Source organism: Pan troglodytes, chromosome 7 (genome assembly GCF_028858775.2).
Source record: "Pan troglodytes isolate AG18354 chromosome 7, NHGRI_mPanTro3-v2.0_pri, whole genome shotgun sequence".
Lineage (NCBI taxonomy): Eukaryota > Metazoa > Chordata > Mammalia > Primates > Hominidae > Pan > Pan troglodytes.
In genome coordinates, this window is record NC_072405.2 from 122635567 (window position 1) to 122655561 (window position 19995).

The following is a 19995-nucleotide window of genomic DNA, read 5'->3' on the forward strand; positions in this document are numbered from 1 at the left end:
TCCCAGCTACTCAGGAGGCTGAGGCAGGAGAATCACTTGAACCCGGGAGGTGGTGGTTGCAGTGAGCTGAGATCACGCACCATTGCACTCCAGCCTGAGCGACAGAGTGAGACTCTGTCTCAAAAAAAAACCCCAAAAAACAAAAAACAAAACAAAACAAAAATACACACACACTCACAAATGACAGTTCCAAAGACAAATTAATCTGCAGTGAACAAGGTGGAAGAAAGGAAGAATGAAGACTACTTGATAACAAAATACAAAAACAAACACAGGCTAAAACAAAAAACATGAACACTGATGGGATAAAAAAGTTCACAAATAAAAATAATCCATACACACACACATGTGCACACACACACAATTCAGAGTTGAGTCTTATAGCCAGAAAAAAGAAGAGAAGTAGAGCATGTCAAGTGGAGGAAATGAATCGTGAAAGGAGTAGAGAGAGGAAAGGCATGTTACATTTTAAAACAAATGCTTAATTTGATTAAGTGGGGGAATATTACAAAATTCATGTGTGAAAAATGAAACATTAAGAAATCAGTGTTGGAATAAGAGGCTAAAGAATGTTGCCGTTATTTAGTAGATAGGAAGGTAATGATATGAAATGACCAAATATCTGGAAATATTAATAAGACCAAGGTGTAGAAAGGGTTGAGTGGAAGGAACATTAGGTTTATCTGATATAATTGATAGTGATAATAGTATTATGAAAGATCAGGCATTCTAAAGTTAAAATGCCATTATCTCAGGTTCAACAAAGAAAAGATAACTATAATGATAAAAATCAGCCTATCTGGCGGGTGCGGTGGCTCATGCCTGTAATCTTAGCACTTTGGGAGGCCGAGGAGGGCGGATTGCCTGAGCACAGGAGTTCGAGACCAGAGTAGGCAACACGGTGAAACCCTGTCTCTAGTAAAATACAAAAAATTAGCTGGGCATGGCAGTGTGACATGTAGTCCCAGCTACTCAGGAGGCTGAGGCAGGAGAATTGCTTGACCTTGAGAGGCGGAGCTTGCAGTGAGCCGAGATAGTGCCATTGCACTCCAGCCTGGGCGACAGAGCGAGACTATGTCTCCAAAAATAGAAAAAAAAGATAAATAAATAAATAAAAATAAATCAGCCTATCCGCCAGCATTTACCTTTTAGGTAAATAAAAAGCAGGGCATGTCTGTGTAGTAACTCTGCCAGCAGAAAAAAAAATATATATATATATTTTTTATATATAAAAATATATATATATATTTTTCTCATGAGTAGAAAAATCAGATGGCGAAAACACTCACTTGCTGGGAGGAATCTCAGCCAAATTTCCATTTACTAAGAAAGAACACCTGCCATGTTTCCTGAAACCTTCACTATTTAAGATACTCCTTTAGGAATATAGTAAGAGTCTACTTTCTTGGATGAAAAAAATAAACACTATCCTCTTTTATAGAAAACCTTAAAGTGTTCTGCATCTGTTGCTGGTATTCATAGTGTGATTATAGACTGTGATTTCCCCACTGTGATTCTTCCCTTATGTTACTCAGTGGGCAGAACTTTTATTTTAGAGACTGTCACAAATGAAATACCCAAAAATGTGCAGTGACATAGGTGTCTCCTTGATAGGAAAAAGTTAATATGCCCACCCTGTTTACACACACACACCACTCACACGCAATATCATTTTTTCCCAGTACCCAGTTGTTTAAGTATTTTGCTTATCTCAAGTACCTAAAATTAGGTATTTAAAAAAAAAATCCATTTAGTCCTCATTTACATGCATTAAAAAACACAGTTTTCTCTTCCAGAGGCTGTATATCTCAACCAGTATTTTGAGGCACCTTAAAATACATAAGGAATTCTTCAGAATTTCTATATCTAGTTATTAAAATCTGCCTTAACAAATGAACAGATTCTTGAATTGTCACAAAAAGGGATGTTTCTCTACCAAGAGAAGCCTACCTTTTTTGAAACTTGACAGAAATTATGATGCCCTTTTCATAAGCAAAATAGATTATTGGGCGGGCGGGAATCGATGTGGTGCTTGGGTAGAGGGCACTGTATTCGCTGGAGTTTCTGGGAGTAATAGTCTCCAGTGTGCAACTGAGTGAATAGTCAGCCTTTCTGATTGCCCTGCTGGATATTGTTCTAAACCACAGCTGCTCTATGTAGCAGTTGATCCACCAAACAGATTTTAACTGTTATTCAACCTGTTCTTAGCAATGCAGCCAAAAATGCTGCCGTGGCTTGTTTTATACGTTTGTCCTTAAAGACCAGGGCAGAATTTATTAGTATTTTTAATTCTGTAAGGCAATACTTAGTCTTTAAATTTTCTTGTTCGATCTCCCACCATTCTCCTGAATTTAAACTCAATACTTAGCAAATATTATGTTAATGTCCTTACTGATTAGACAGTAGATTTGCAAACAAGAAACATATTATAAAATTTTAAAAAATGATTAAAAGAATGTTAGTTATCCTTTGGCACAGATCTCCCCACTATCAACAAAATGTATCTTTTTCTCATCTCTCTTTATCAGTCCCTCTCCCCTATTACCTCTCTTTTTCCATATCCTGTAACTCTCTTTTTCACATCTATTTATCTGTATCCTTTCAGTTTTCTATTTATAATTATAATTTTAATTTAGGGCCACCGACTTTGTTTAAAAATAGCACCTGCCACTGTAGTATTTTTATGTGACCAGTGTAGTCAAGTGTACCATTTAGTAAGGTATTTATTAAATTTCTTCAAAAAAGAAAGGTCTTTGTCTACATGGAGAGTTAACTTCTGCTAAATTATGATTTGATAAAATTATTATTTTTCTATATCTTTAAAGGCTTTTTGTAGTGCTGGTATTTTTAATTATATTTACTTTAATTCAGGAAGTTTTCAAATAATAATGTTCCATTTAAAAGGAAGCATTCAGCAAATGCTTTGATGTCTTAGTTAAGGCCTATCAACACAAGGCTTTAAAAAGTTGCTGATTATAATATCGTCTTCTAGTAGGTTGCCACCTTGTGGTTTTTGAAAAATACAGTTAACACATTTCACAGATTGCATAAATATCCTGCTCTATGTTTTGTTTGTTTATTTTTCTCTTAGGTGAAGAATCTAGATAGCTAACGACTCTTAAGAAGTGTCTAGGGATCATTTTGAACCCAAAGCATCGCTTTGCGAACATTTGGATTATGTGAATTCAAACTAACAGATTAAACGCCATTCACTTTGAATAGCCTCTGGATCATTAGGAGAGTTGGTAGTGTTATTATTTAAAGCAACTGCACATAAAACACACCAATGCATCATTTGTTCTTATGCTCATTCATTACCAATAGTAAATTCTTTCTTACATTTTTTAGTTTGATTCAGATAATTAATTTAGAGGACAGTGGCTTTCTTTGATTGCTTGTTTTATAGAAATAACAAGTTGTAACTTAATTGGGTAAACAGTCACAAATACAGTACAGGGAAAAACATATTCCATGTAATAAAGTTTTCACTCAATTAGAAAAGAGATTTGTCTCATTCATCTCCCAATTCCCCTACAGTTCTAAGCAGAAAGTCCTTCACATAGGCACTCAACATTACTTTCTACGTTAAAGATCATGATTTTAAATGCTTAAATTATAACTAGTATGTCTTTCCTGTCAAAGATGTTGGTTTCCAAGACCTAAAATTGTGAGATTTAATGTGACTAGTTATTGATTTCCCTCAGGAAGAGCAGTCAAACTTGCAATTCTCTGTTCTAAAAGGCAAGATACTATGTATTATTAGCACCTATTATGTGTTAATTAGGATATAGCTCAATTTTTCTCATTTATTAAAAATAAGAATTTCTAACTAAAAACAGTTTAAAAATATTATATATAACTAAATCATCTTGTTAAATATTAGTGATCATATATTATCTTATACAAATAAAGGATTTTTGCATTCAGCAATAAATTTTAGAAATGTAAAAGTTGTACACAAGAATCTTTTTAAAGTTTCATCAATTTACTTGTGGTTTATTATAATTTAATGGTCTGTATTATGAATGACTATCAAAACATATGCTGCTTTTGATCTGTGGCACCTATAACAAAGTCAAATTTCTCATTACGACATCCTATACCTTTCAGGAGTAGTCATGCTTATATAAGCAGCCTTAGTTACTGCCATGCCCTCAAATCTTATATACCAACTCGACTGAAATAGTTTGAATTTTCCCTAATGTGGCATATTTCATAGCTCTGTCTGAACATGAAGTTTCCTCTGCTGAATCTATCCACCCCGTCTTGCTTAACTGTAAAACTCCTACTTATATTTTAAGACTCACCCCAAGTGTCACCTCCTGTTTGAAGTATTCCCTGAATTTCCTAAATGTAGCTGATTATTTATTGCTTTTGGGTGATCTACCACAAATATATCTATTACTGTATTCAAAGCACTGTAATATTGCTTTATCTTTCTGAATCTTCTGCTAGACTCTTCAAAGAAACATACTGTGACATGTCTATCTTCACATTTTCTATGTCGAGCATAGTGCCTGACATATGGTAGGTGTTCAAAATATTTGCTGGTTGAACAAAGAATGAATGAATAAGTTTTGTCTTATGGATTGGACATGTATTTGCATTACAGTAATACATTTATTGTATCTGAAGTTAGCAATAACTGAAAAGTAAACTTCTTTATTAAACCAAAACAAGTAAAAAATTAATTAACTATATTTACTTAGCACATGCTTATCAATTGCAGCTGTTGTTCGCTCCCACTGAGAGTTTCACGTCATTCAAAACTTCCAGTTTAGGTAATGTTGTTTCAGTGAGGAACTAAGTGGCCTGAATGAGGTGATGTTGAGGAGCTAATACTCAGTGGGAAGCAGAAGCCAGCACAATTACAAAACATATGCACACCTAGATTCTAAACCCCATTATGGACACCAGCATCAGCATAGGTATACTAATGTTAATGATATATATACCAACATTATATGTTCATTATCTTCTACCTCTAGGTGCTATGTCCATTTATTCATTTACTCATTCAACAAGTATATTTTAATTGTTTGGTAAGTTTCAGGATCTATACTCAGTGTTAAAGACACAAAAACACTCTAAAAGGATATGGTAAACTGCTACGAAAGATTTTTGTCTTCTGGAGCTTGCATTTTAAGTAGAGTGTAAGAAAAACCACAGTTACCCAAACACTCACCTAATTACATTTGTGATAATTTTATGTGTGAAATGACACAATGTTTCATATAGTTGTTTTACAGGAGAACTAATCTATTTTTATGACGAAAAGTTTTGCAGGAATTTGGGAGATGAATGTACATTTTCTATGTCAAGAGTAGCCACTTTAATTCCAGTTTTAAAATTTCTACAGCATCTAGTTCCTTTTTCGCAATTTAAAAACACTTATAATAAAAAAGTAGGCATTACAATTGATGCCACAGAAATTAAAAGAATAAGAGACTACTATGAACAATTACACACCGAAAAATTGAATAACCCAGAAAAATGAAAATAATTCCTAGAAATATAAAAGTTACCAAGACTAAATTTTAAGGAAACATAATATCTACATGGACCCATAACTAGTGAAAAGATTGAATCAGTTAACAAAATCCTCCCAACAAAGAAAGGCACAGCACCAGATGGTTACACTGGTGAATTCTACCTTACACTTAAAGAATTAACATCAATCCTTCTCAAACTCTTCAAAAAAAATTGAAGAGGGGAAAATATGTCCAAACTTGTTTATTGCAGTCAGCCCTGCCCTAATACCAAAGCCAAAGACACCACAAGAAAAGAAAAGTATAATCCAATATCCCTTTTGAATATGGATGCAAAAATCCTCAACAACATGATAGTAAGCCAAATCTAGCAGCATGTTTAAAAAAATCATATACCACAACTAAGAGGAATTTATTCCTGGGATGCAACAATGGCCAAATGTATAGAAATCAATAAATGTGATATATTACATTAACAGAGTGAAGAATACAAGGCACATAATTGTATCAATGAATGCAAAAAAAAAAGTATTTGAATGTATTTGACACCATTTCATTATTAAAAACTCTCAAAAAACGAGGTATATAAGAAATTTACCTCAACATAATAAAGACCATATATGAAAAGCCCATAACTAACATCATACTCAATGGTAAAAAACAAAAAGCTTTTTCTTTATAATCAGGAACAAGGTAAAGATATCCACTCTCTCCACTTCTAATCAAAATACTACTGGAAGTCCTAGCCAGAGGAATTAGACAAGAAATAGAAATAAAAGGCATCCAAGTGAAAAAGGAAGAATTAAAATTGTCCCTGTCTGCAGATGATAAAATCCTAAATGCAGAACAACATGAAGACTCCACGGACCACACTGAGGTGTCATCTTGCCCCAGTTAAAGTGGATATTATCAAACACACACACACACAAAAATGTGGAGAAAAGGGAACTCTTATACATTGTTGGCGAGAATGTAAATTAGTCAAGGTATTATAAACAATAGTAGGGAAGTTTCATTAAAAAAAAGAAAAAAAAAAACGGAAAATAGAACTATATAAGATCCAACAATCTCACTGCCGGATATATCCAAAAGACAAAATCAGTATATCAAAGAGATACCTCCACTCCCATGTTTATTGCAGCAGTATTCACAATAGCGAAGACACGGAATCAACCTGTGTCCATCAATGGATGAACGGATAAGGGAAATGTGGTATACATGACAATGGAGTACTATTCATCCATAAAATTGAAATCCTGTTACTTGCAGCAACATGAGTGGAATTAGAGGATGTTACGTTAAGTGAAATGAGCCAGGCATAGAAAAGGGATATTGCATATTCTCACGCATATGTGGAAGCTAAAAAAGTTGATCTCATGGAGGTAGAGTAGAATGATGATTACCAGAGGCTGACTTGGAAGGCAGGGATGAAGAGAGGTTGGTTAATGGGTTCAAAAATACAGTTAGATAGAAATAATAAATTCTGATGTTTGATAAGCAGGGTGACTAGAGTTAATGGTAATTTACTGTATACTTTAAAACAATGAGATGAAAGATTTGAAATGTTCCCAACATAAATAAATGATAAATAATTGAGGTTATGAATGATAATACAATTACCCTGATTTAATCACTACACATTGTATACATGTACAAAAACATCACATGTATCCCAGAACTATGAATAATTATTATGTATCAGTAATGTTGAAGAGATTCCATTAAAAAAAAACTGTTAGAACTAATAAATGAATCAGTAAAGTTGCAAGATACAAAATTAACATGCAAAGAATCAGTTGTATTTCTATATACTAAAAATAAACTATCCTAAAAGGAAATTAAGGAAATAATACCATTTACAATAGCATGAAAAATAATAAAATACTTTAGAATAAACTTAACCAAGGAGGTGAAAGACTTGCACTCTAAAAACTACAAAATAGTAGGCGGGACGTGGTGGCTCACTCCTGTAATCCCAAAACTTTGGGAAGTCAAGGTGGGTGGATCACCTGAGGTCAGGAGTTCGATACCAGCCTGACCAACATGGTGAAACCCTGTCTCTACTAAAAATATAAAATTAGCTGGGAGTGGTGTTGGGCACAAGTAATCCCAGCTACTTGGGAGGCTGAGGCAAAAGAATCGCTTGAACCCAGGAGGCAGAGGTTGCAGTGAGCCAAGATCATGCCATTCCATTCTAGCCTGGGCAACAAGAGTGAAACTCTGTCTCAAACAAAAACCAAAAAACCTGAAAAGCTACTAAATAGTGATGAGAAAAGATACAGAAGACACAAATAAATAGAAATACATCCCATTTTATGGATTGGAATATTTAATAATGTTAAAATGTCCATACTACACAAAGCAACCTACAGATTCAACTAGATGCTTATCAAAATCTGTGACAAGTTTTTCCAAAAATAAAAAAAGTACTAAGATGCATATGGAATCACAAAAGATCTTGAACAGCCAAAGAATTCTGGAGCAAGAAGAACAAAACTGTTGGGGTCACAATTCTTGATTATATATTACAAAGATACGGTTACCAAAACAGTGTAGTACTGGATAAAAACAGATATACAGACCAAAGGACATCCAGATGAACCTGGAGGACATTACACAGTAAAATAAACCAATCACAGGAGGATAAATACTTCATGATTCCACTTCCATGGGAAATCTAAAATAGTCAGACCCAAAATGGAGTAGAACAGTGGTTGTCAGGGGATAGGGAGAGGGGGAAATGAAGAGCTGTGGTTCAATGGGTATAAAGTTTCAGTCATGCAAAATGAGTAAGCTTTAGAGATCTGTTGCATAATATTGGACTTATAGTTAATACAATATTGCACACTTAAACATTTGTTGAGAGGGTAGATTTCACATTAATTATTCTTACTCAACAACAAAAAAACTTGTAAATTCTTGTGAAACCATTAAAACTTTATTCATGTAATTTTGCAATTGAACTGAAGTAATACTTCAAACTTTCAAGAAAATAAGACATTTTCTTTGAGAAAGTTGCTATAATATATACATATCAACAAAATATTTTTAATTAATATAAACTTGTTCTTAACCTTTTTGAATGGCACATGATATTATTTTTACCTGTGTATTCAAGATGAAATCCTGCAGCAGAAACACTGATGTCTGATTGAAAATTTAGATACAGATTATTAGACGTACTATTCAAAAGATGGGGTATTGTTGTTCCTGAAATGATATATGAGAAGGCAAGTCAATGACCACATAATAAGTACTATAATAAAATTAAGTAAGTTTACTAATCAGCCAATAGATTACCACTAAAAATATGCATTATTCAAGTTGTTTTTCAAAAAAAATTTAATAGAAATATTTTTCTCACAATCCTCTTTCAATATACTGTTCCTGTTTCCAAGAAGACAGACCACTTGAGATGGCTTTAGATTGCTTCCTAAAAATACGTAGGAGCAAAAAGAGCTTGTGAAAGTTAAAGCTATATGTTTGACATGTTCACCGAAAATAAATGTTGAATTTCATGTGGATTTCAGTATTCCGTGCACAAGCTAATAATAAACAATAAATACATATATATGTAAAGTTATATTCTGTTAGAAACATGAATGTTTGCAATGATTGCTTTCAAAGAGATTATTACTCTGTATTCTCTCTGTTTTCCAATATGTTTTTTTGAAGACTGTGTTATACCAGAGGCTTCTGATTATCAAAGTGATAACCAGTTTTAACTGCCTGTATGTACCAGATTGGTGAACTAATTAAAAAGAAACACAAAATATGAATAAAACACAGTTTGCAAACTAAAAAAGAATAAATAATAAGCTTAATTTTGAACTTTGCAAAGTAACAACTTTTTATGAGTCAGATAATATAGTCATTGATTTCCTTTTAATAATGAATTAAAGTTAGACAGCTAGATAGATAGATTATTCTATACCAGGTCAAGTGCCTTAATGTTTCTTATACCCTGACAGCAAAGCTGGTAGTCAGCTTTCAAAAAAATTCCAATTATGAACTACTGTTACTCTTGTCTTTCAGCAAATGCATTATAATGATGTTTTTCTGGACTTCTGAAGGAGATCAAATTTATTTTATTAAGTTATTGAGCTTGAAAATATAAAGTATCTGCTTGAATCAAGTATTTCTTGACTTTGCTATTGAGCAAAGAGTTTAAGATCTTTGACTCCACCTCTAGCAGTTTCAAATGGCAAGCATGAAAATAAACAAGCGCTAATTCTACATCTTAAGACAAAGTTCAACAAGCATATGAGTTGAGGTCATTACAAACATTTCTTTGTAAGTAACTACTTTCTTTACATTTGCTTTGCACAACTTTGTGGACCTCACCCCTGATGTCTTCTATGGAAGAACAGAAAGAATTTATTACAGAGCACACACTTGCTTCTTTCCTGGCCATAGTGTGATAACAGCAACCACTGAAGACAGGGATAAACAGAAACTTAAAAGGTCATTTCACCTGCCTTAAGTCTCTTACAGGCTGTTATTGATTAAGAGCTCTAATTCTGGAGTCACACCAGCTGGGTCCCAATCTCATTCTAACATTAGTTGTACAACCTCAGGCAACTTAATCTCTCTAAGCCTCAATTACCTACCAGGTCTGCTAGAAAGATCAAATAAGGAAATGCATGGCAAATGTCACACAGAGCTAGCACTTAGTAATCAACAGCTGTTATTTATCACTCATATTATCATTATATTATTATTTTAAAAGTATTACAGATGGGTATGGTGGCTCATGTAATAATCATGGGATTACAATCCCAGCTAATCAGGAGGCTGTAAGACAGGAGGATCTCTTGAGGCCATGAGTTGGAAACCAGCCTAGGCAACATAGCGAGACCTCGGCTCTAAAAAATAAAATAAAATAAAAATTAATTGGGGTTGTGGTATGTGACTGCAGTCCCAGCTACTGAGGAAGCTGAAACAGATGGATTACTTGAGCCCAAGAATTCAAGGCTGCATTGAGCTATGATTGCACCACTGCACCAAAGTCTGGGCAATAGAGCCAGACCCTGTCTCTAAAATGCAAAAAAAAAAAAAAAAAAAAATTAATAATAATACTAATAAAGTATTACCCCTAACTTATTACAAATAAAAGTGTGCTAAAATTGTGTGCGATTTTTCTAAGATTTCTATCTAAATCTATATTGTTCATGTTTAAATCAAATCACTCTTGCTCCAGATATTTCTTTCCTTTCCTCATTGGTGATGATAAGTAATTGGTTCCACAAGTCCATTTAAAAATCTCTTAAAAGCTTAAAGCCATTCAAATTTATTTCAGCATATCTGAATTGAGTAAGTTAATACGTTAGCTATATTTATATTTCTAGAGTTTAAAAAGTATAATAGTAAAAAATTAAGAAAGTAAAACTTTTTATTTTAACTTCTATATGTCAAAAGAAGCTTTTAAATTATTGCATAAATTACCTTTTAAACCTCAATAAATCTGGCTGGGTGTTGTGGTTCACACCTGTAATCTCAGCACTTTGGGAGGCCAAGGCAGGTGGATCACGGAAGTCAGAAGTTCACAACCCGCCTGGCCAACACAGCAAAACCCCGTCTCTACCAAAAAATACAAAACTTAGCTGGGCGTAGTGATGCATGTCTGTAATCCCAGCTACTCTGGAGGCTGAGGCAGGAGAATCGCTTGGACCCAGGAGGCAGAGGTTGCAGTGAGCTGAGATCTCACCACTGCACTCCAGCCTGGGAGACAGAGCGAGACTACATCTCAAAAAATAAAAACCTTAATAAATCTAACAGATTTTAAAAACAAGTCAACATCTTATATAAAAATAGAAGACTTCTATTTTATTTCTGGTCTTGTTAAACATGTATACACTAATTTTATATAATTTTATTCATTTCATAGAAATAATTCTGTATTCTCTTTATTCTCACTTAACAGTACCTTGTAGCATTTACCTGGTTATTTTCATGACTTCATAGCACACAATTCAAAGCACAGTCTAATTTTTAATTATTATTGCTCGTCCTTTTCTTTTAAGGAAAAGAGCGTACATACTATTCCTGAACCCCAACTCAGCTGAAAATATTACCAGTAACATAAAACCATCAATAAATAATTACACAAATATAGGAAGAATTGGTAAGAATATAATAAGGTTTTAAATATCAATATTGATATCATCTTTAAATCTTTTAAAATTCAGTCCTTGTATCTTTGTGTATAGTTTGTAAAAAGCAAATTAAAACTACCAAGTAAGAGTTGTAGATAGCTCTTTAATTTTTTTTAATATTCCTAATTATATCTGTATTTTAATTAAGCTCAGCTCTCTTATTTACCTGAATAGCTTCCAAGTCTTGGAGCATTGTTGTCTCCCCCATCATAAAAGTCCAGAGAATCCCAATTATGTTCTGTAGCAAAGCTAACAACTTGCACCTGTGAAATAATAATTACAGGTAAGAACACACATTTCTAACCAGATACACATAACTATACTCCACCAATCCCCCTTGGAAAAGAGAGTTCAAATCCTGGACCACATAATTGTGACCCTTCATAGAAGGGTTTTTAACAGAACTGATTTTTTCCATTATTGCACTGGCTTACACGAGCTGATTTTTATATAGAAAAGCCTTTGAAGCACCGACCAATGTTCATTGTGGGTATAACCAGAGCAATGTCTGTCGCTATCTCAGAACATTCTCTTTTCAAAAGATTTGAGCTAATCTAGTGACTCAGTGCCAGGAATCTCAATGCATGTTCAAAACAATTGGTGAATTTTTATGTACATGTACTGATTTGAGTTTTCTAATTTGCTTGTAGCTATTAGGAAAAACCAGATCTGTGGTCTACAAGCCTATAGGACCTTATAATATAGCTTTTTAAAACCAGGTTTATTTCTGGATACTTTTAATTTATCCTTTCCTTGCATAAACTTTGCTCAATTTCTTCTTTTCCTTTTATTTAAAAATTTTTAACACGCATATTTTTAATAAGTTTCAGTATGGATGACACAAAAAATGATATTTTGTAATTAATTCAAATGAATTTTTAAAAATTTATTTTAATGAATAGAGTTATAGTAACTACATCACAGTGAAGGTCCTTAAAGTTGAGAAGGGAAATACTGTGGAGGTTTAATTCTCTCCTGTCTATTACAGTTTATTTAAAGAAAGATGCATGTGTTACTTTATTGCACATCACTTGGCACAGCTTGAGCTTTTGCAAGAACCCACAGGACCCTCACAACTATGGATGCTACCTATTTTGCTATTTCTTCATTAAATTTTTTGTAGTTTTAGAGGAAGGAAAGGAATAACTTTATTAAAAGTTTTTTAAGCTAAAATCTGTTAAAAATGTAGGCACTGCACTCATTCACTCATTAAATTTCACTCATTAAAAATTTATTATCTGCAAAATAGCCCATCATTATTCTTCCATGCAAGTGAATGCTGGTGCCTGTTTCCAGGGGTGAGTGCCACATGGCAATAGACACCCTGCCTGTATGATTGGCATCAGACCCAATGGCAATGTTCTAAGATAGGAAGAAGACCAGAAGTAAAGCTGTATGATTGTAGTATAACCGCCACCTCCTTAAACAATTATCAATTCCCTCTTCATATCTAAATTTCCCTTTCCTTCAATTCAGAGGAAGAAAATACTGCATTCAGCTTTTTAAAAAATGTGAAGATTCACGCAGGAGTTGACATTTGGGCTAAGCTGAAGATATTGAGTTATTCCACTGAAGGAAATTATTGAGTGTCTAACAATGTAAAAGGAGTCAAACCATAAACTAGATTTAGTGGACCATGAGTAATCTTCTTTAGCTACAGTGGGGGATATTTACATAAGAATAAATATACATGAAAAGTTAGAGAAAGAATAAAAAAGTTCAAAAGAGTAGAGTACAGTAGCTAAATACAAGAGAACTTAGAATCAAAGAGCCTAGGTTTGCAACTTCCTGGCTCCCTCTCCTCATGGGCATATCATTCAAGGAAAGTTGTTCATCTTTCTGTACCTCAGATTATTTACATAAATTATTGTCATAAGGGTATCAAATTCATAAATTCATTGTAAAAATTAAATTAGTTAATTCGTATAGGGCGCCCTGCATGTAGTAAAGACTCAATAAATCTTAGCTAAGAGGAAGATCAGGGGAGAAACTCAATAAAAAACTAAACCCCAGCATAGCAACTATGCACTTCAAGACGTGGTGATATCTTCAGTTTTCCAATGAAGGTTTCAGAAGTCGGAGGAAGAACATGATTAAGACAGTGCTCTAAGTACAGCACTGCACTGGGTGAAGAAAGTAAAAGTGAAAAGACAATTTCAATATCTATTTCAGTAATATTTCAACATGTATTGCAGTAAAAAACAATGAGAGATTCAAGTGTATTGGAGGCAGGAGTAGTAAAAATGGGAACCCAGATGTCACATGTGTTGCTATAGAGGAAGTTATTAAATTTTGTGTGATATGAATAGGGGAGGAAGTGAAAGGAAAAATTTGAGAATAATTTATTTTCTTTTCTGTTATTGAGAGTAGTGGGGTAGCAAGAGCAAAAATTTAGACATCTCCAGGAAAATCTATTGCCTAGGTGGGAGAAAGAAAGTCAGTTTACTTCTGGATACATGTGTCTAGTGTATATAGCTGAATAATGGCTTCTGGAGATATCAGGTTCTGATCTCTGGAACCTCTAAATACTACCGTATATGGAAAAGGGTCTTTCAGATGAGCTTAATTTAAGAATCTTGAGAAAGGGGAAAAGAGGCCAAAGGAGATTTGACATTCATAGAAGAGAAGACGATGTGAACACGGAGGCAGAATTTCGAGTGATGTGGCCAGAATCCAAATGCCAGCAGCCACTAGAAGCTGGAAAAAAACAAGGAAGAGATGCTGTCATTCCTGAGACCCTGAAGTAGGCAGGGATGAGGAAGGAGAGGTTCTGCCAGCATCTCAATTTCAGTGCAGTAAAGCTGATTTTGGACTTCTTGCTTCCAGCGCTAAGAGGAAAAAAAATAAAATCTGTTGTTTGTAACTATAAAACTCATGGTAATTTGTTACAGCAGCCAGAGAGATGTAATGTAATTTGCCACTGGGATTCGAGGTACATTGTGAATGTAGTTTGGCATAATAAAAATATAAAGAGTGTAGAAGCAGAATTTGGCCGGAAGAACTGGCAGACAATGCTATGAGATTTGTTAAGGGACTCAAATACATGATCGAGTACTCACTATGACAGAAGACACATGAAAGCCAACTAAAGATTTTTTTTTTTCTTTTTTAGACAGAGTCTCGCTCTGTCGCCCAGGCTGGAGTGTAGTGGCGCGATCTCAGCTCACTGCAACCTCTGCCTCCCGGGTTCACGTCATTCTCCTGCCTCAGCCTCCCGAGTAGCTGGGACTACAGGCCCCCGCCACCATGCCCGGCTAATTTTTTGTATTTTTAGTAGAGATGGGGTTTCACTATGTTAGCCAGGATGGTCTCAATCTCCTGACCTGGTGATCCGCCCGCCTCGGCCCCTCAAAGTGCTAGGATTACAGGCGTGAGCCACCGCGCCCGGCCCAACTAAAGATTTTAAAAGAGGTAACTACTGATTCAGTTTTCAGAGTAACTTTGCATTAGATATAGTTGTCCATCATGGCAATGGAATAGCTTCATGAGGTAACGAATTTCCAATCATTAAAACTAGGCATCTATCATATAACTGTTCAAATTCCATTTTACTTTAGATTATATAAAATCATGATAATCATGCTGTAAATTGATACAATAATGTAACCAACATATTTTCCCCCATGGCTTATTACATAAATATTTCCCTTTTCTTGATAACTATCACCATTAATTTTGAATGTAGCTGCACTGGAATTCTCCAATAGACCCTGCTAATATAAACAAACAAACAAATGAATCCACTCTTTCCCACAAAGAGTGGGAAATTCTCATGTAATATTAATTTAACAAATTGTTTGTTGAGGTAATTCCCAAAGAATGTTCAAATATTCTATATTATTGTAATTTTTCAGCATTCCAAATGTTTCTTCTTTTCTCTTTTCAAGAATGATTATCCCACTTTATCTCATATATGATTTATTGAATATTCATACAATTCTTTATTCACACACATATTTGGCCCAACAGAGAAAAATATTAAACATTGCTTTAAACCTAGTGTAGTAGCCAGATAGCTTTTAGGTAAATTTAATGAAGTTTCAAATGTAAGTCATATATTATGTGTGTGTGTGTGTGTGTGTGTGTGTGTGTTACAAGTTTCTATGACTCAGTGATATGTCTAAAACTAGCATCCATGTAAGTGGTTAATTAGAAAAAAGTCCTTGATAGTTTTTTTTTAGCGTGTTTAAAATTAAAAGCCCCAAATGCTTTACACACTATATGTTTGCTAAACGTGCTGCTAAACTCAAATTTTGTTTTCTAAAGTACAGTCAATAAACAAAGTCCTTCCTCAGTGAAAGATTTTAGTGTTATTCATATGTGTCCAGTTTTGAATAGTGTTTGCCTAGGATAAGTGATATATAACATAGTTTTTCTGCAAACATCTTAGTAGTTCATTATGCCTGCTAACTCTAAAATAGTCAAAACTCCACTTGTGCAAGTATTCATTGATTCGTTCTAAAAATATTTACTGAGAATACACTGCCAAGCACTGTGCAGCATGTACTTCCATTGTACTAGTTGTCAGAATGGACTTGGCACTGTCCTCATGAGCTTACAGATAATTAGCAGTAACATTGAAATGTGATGGAGAACTTAACCTTGTCTCAAGTTCATGGAAGGTCTTCCACAGAAAATGTATTTAAGTTGAGACAGAAATGTTAAGTAAGAATAAGCAACATAAAAGGAGATCATAGAGAGCGCTAGCAGAAAGAATAACATGCACAAAGGGTCCAGAGGCAAAATAAAGCTAGGTTTTTATAAGGAGCTGAAATAGTGCAGATAGAATAGTTACAAAATGAGAACAGAGCACAACGGCATAATCGACAGTGTCAAAACAGTTAAGCAGATTGGAGACAACTGAGGTATTAGATACAAGAAAATGATAGTATTAGATTTTTACTTTCAGATGGTTACTCTACTGGACGTACAGGGAATAGACTGCAGGAGAATAAGAACCTGGGACAAGGGTGATGCTATCTGATCTCGGGTAGTAAAAGTGTGGATGGAGAGATATAGATTTGTTTAAGAGATTTATGAAAGACAAACCTGACGAATTTCATTGTACCGAGTAAGAGTCAGAAAAGAATCAAAATTTCTGACTTGTGTAACTTAATGGATGAGGAAGTTGTTCTGAGAAAGAGAACACTGAGAAAGTTCTATAGTTTTGAGAAAATTCTATGAAGTCAGTTTTAGAGGTTGAATTTGACAAGCCATCAAGAAGTTTAGCTGAAAATGTCCAGTGCGCAGTCGGACATATGTTTTGCAGCTTAGGTGAGAGGTCTGAGTTAGATATTTAGGTCTGCATGTCATCATTTATTCAGTCCCTCATTCAAAAATATGTTTTCTGATTGTCTATTATGATTTACGTCCTCGACATCTCTAGCACATAAAAGTAGCTGAAGCCATGGAATTAGACAAGGTCCCAGAGAGAGTAAAGTGAAATGAACAAAGGCCACAGAATCTCATAAACACTAATATTTGAACAATGGATTGAATTGGAAGAGGAGACCATGTAGGAGATATAAAAGTAGGAGCTACAGATGTAGAAGAGAAAACAAAACAAAATCCAAGAAAATATTGGTGTCCTAGGATCTAAGGAGAAAAAAATAGTCTATTAGGAGTCAGGGGAGGAACAGCAAGATAGAGAGCTGCTGACAGAGCAAGAAAGATGAACCACACAATGGATTTAATCATATTTAGATCTTCACTATGAGACTGGCTCTATTAGAGTATTAGTTGCTGAAGCCACATTGCAGTGGGTCAAAAAGAGAAGATGATAAGTAAAGAAAACATGTCAGGGTTTTCAAAATTTTAAGATTAGATGGAAATAAGTAAGCTGATTTAATATATAGATGCTCTTGAATAACATTGAGAAGATTATAACCAGAGATGTGGTAAAAGTTCTATGAAGATTCTAAAGGTATCATATCATTTCAGATCCTCTATACAAGCTGGAGCATGGGCAATCCCAAAATCCTTATTATTCTACTATAATAAGACAGGATTGATTCGTTATCTTCAAATTTGACAAATTGTCTATAAACTAGCAAGAATGTAAGTATGCATCTATAATCTTTGGATGGCCTTAAAACTCTAAAAATGTACATGCTTTTTGTTTTGTCATTGGTTTGCTGGCATATTTTACTCCCAACACCTGTCCAGTAATTTTTAAAACGTCTGAACAATTATAAATCCATGAAGCTGATTTTTTTAACTAAAAATTATGCTTCAATCTAATTTCATTATTAATGCATGGCATCTTGGCTAATTTTTCCACAACTCTTATATGTCTCAAGTTTCTAAAGAAAAACTCTACAAATCAATTAGAGAAGTAATCAAGTTATATCTGTGAAGGCTAGATAAGGTAATATTTATGAAGCATAATTACCTTTCATAGAATATATATACTGATTCTGCAGTAAAATATTATCAATTCATCCAGAAAAAATATATATCTTTATGTAAAACAGAATAACTGGTCAAATAGCAGCCCCCAAAATAGCCATAATTCAAATAACAGGACAGTCACTATTGATTACCTATTTTTAAAGAGCATCTTCCTTCCTTGCTAACACAGATCTGGCTTAGTTCAATTAAGTGAGAGATGTGTGCATAATAGGAGGCTGCACTTATTGCTTACTCCTGATACGTAATATAGTTTTATTTGAGCCAAATCATAGTAAATCTTTGGTTGCTGCCCATTGCATAGGTTTGGAACGGATATGATTGCAATCTTGGTCAATAAAACAGGAGGGAAAGTCTGCTGGCAGGTTTCCTGAAAAGTTTTCTTAACCACTGAAATGGTACATAACATAGGGACATTCTGTTTTAGCTGCTGGCCATTGCTATGTAGGGCTGTTATGCCTAGAGCTTTTGCAGCCACCTCAAGACCTCAGGAGAAGGTGTCTAAGAACTAAAACCAATAGGCTGAGCATGGCAGAACAGAGAGATGGAAATAACGTGGGTGAGGAAAGACACACTGAACCCCTGAAATAATGTTTAAAATCTGCTTACCTCAATATTCCATGTTATATGGGGTTAACACATTTTTTTTGTATTGCTTATGCCATCTTGAATTGGCTTTCTGTTAATTCTACGTGAAAAAAATTAATAACAAATATCTTTCTATTCATTTCAACCATGTCAGTCAAAACCACTTGCTAAACTTTTAGAAATAATGTTCATTCTGTCATCTCTGAAAAGATTAACCACAAACATACAATGAAAAGAAGAAAAACTTAAATATTCTTACTTGAATGCCAGCTCCCTCTGGCACTGTGATCTTCCACACACAATTCAGATTGTTGTCATAAGGCTCAGGGTATCCAGGTGACAATATAGTCCCTTTGCGCTTAGTTAAAATTCCACCACAGGGCACTGAAAATAAAGCAGTCCAAGAGAGGGAGTTAATTCTAATGCAAAGGATTAAAATAAGAGTAAAGGTCAGAGATAACATCTTAGACAGATACTAGACTTGCAAATCAAATCATACTTTTTTCAAAACTGATAAAAGCAATGAAAATGAAGTTTTTGTATACCATCAAAATGATAACAAATAATTAGACAGCATTAATGGATGACTTTTGAATGGCATATCTAAAAATCACACTACAATTAACTCAATAACAGCATAGTATTTGTATTATATTACTAAAACATGCATTGACTAAATTTGCCTTAAAAATAGTTCATTTTTAGATAAAAATTGTCTTGAATTTTTAAAAAATTATTTGGTACTTTTCTCCTTCATGCATTCTTTGAGGAGTAACAGCATCCACTGGAAAGTAATGAGGATGATGATAACAATTATAGTATGATCATAACATTTATATAGAGCCTACTATATGCGAGGCACCCTTCTAAGTACTTTACATATTTTAACTCATTTAAGCCTTCCAACAACTAATGAGATATGAATAAGTACTCTCCACATTCTACAGCTGAGGCAATCAAATGGAGTCATTAAGAGATTGTCTTGCCCAAGATCACATATGAAGAGATGAAGCTGGCCAGGTGCAGTGGCTCACGCCTGTAATCCTACCACTTTGGGAGGCTGAGGAGGCTCACAAGGTCGGGAGTTCGAGACCAGCCTGGCCAACATGGTGAAACCCCGTCTCTACTAAAAATACAAAAATTAGCCAGACGTGATGGTGGGCGCCTGTAGTCCCAGCTACTCTGGAGGCTGAGGCAGGAGAATCGCTTGAACCCAGGAGGCAGAGGTTGCAATGAGCTGAGATTGTGCCACTGCACTCCAGCCTGGGAGACAGGATAAGACTCCATCTCAAAAAAAAAAAAAAAAGATGAAGCTGAGATTTGAATCCTGGCAGTTGAAGCCAGAGTCCATGTCC

At 34.5% G+C, this 19995-nt stretch overlaps 1 protein-coding gene across 8 annotated transcripts in view; it reads right to left on the bottom strand.

Annotated features, from left to right (window-relative positions):
* The window catches only part of CSMD3 (CUB and Sushi multiple domains 3), a 1209558-nt gene that overhangs the window by 148697 nt on the left and 1040866 nt on the right, over window positions 1-19995 (bottom strand). For all 8 annotated transcript variants that reach the window (XM_054656949.2, XM_016959787.4, XM_016959790.4 and 5 more), the window contains 3 exons: window positions 18900-19024; window positions 11811-11907; window positions 8595-8699 (listed from right to left, as the gene is read on the bottom strand). In XM_054656949.2, coding sequence (XP_054512924.1) covers window positions 8595-8699; window positions 11811-11907; window positions 18900-19024 — 327 coding nt within the window. The remainder of the gene's footprint in view (window positions 1-8594; window positions 8700-11810; window positions 11908-18899; window positions 19025-19995) is intronic.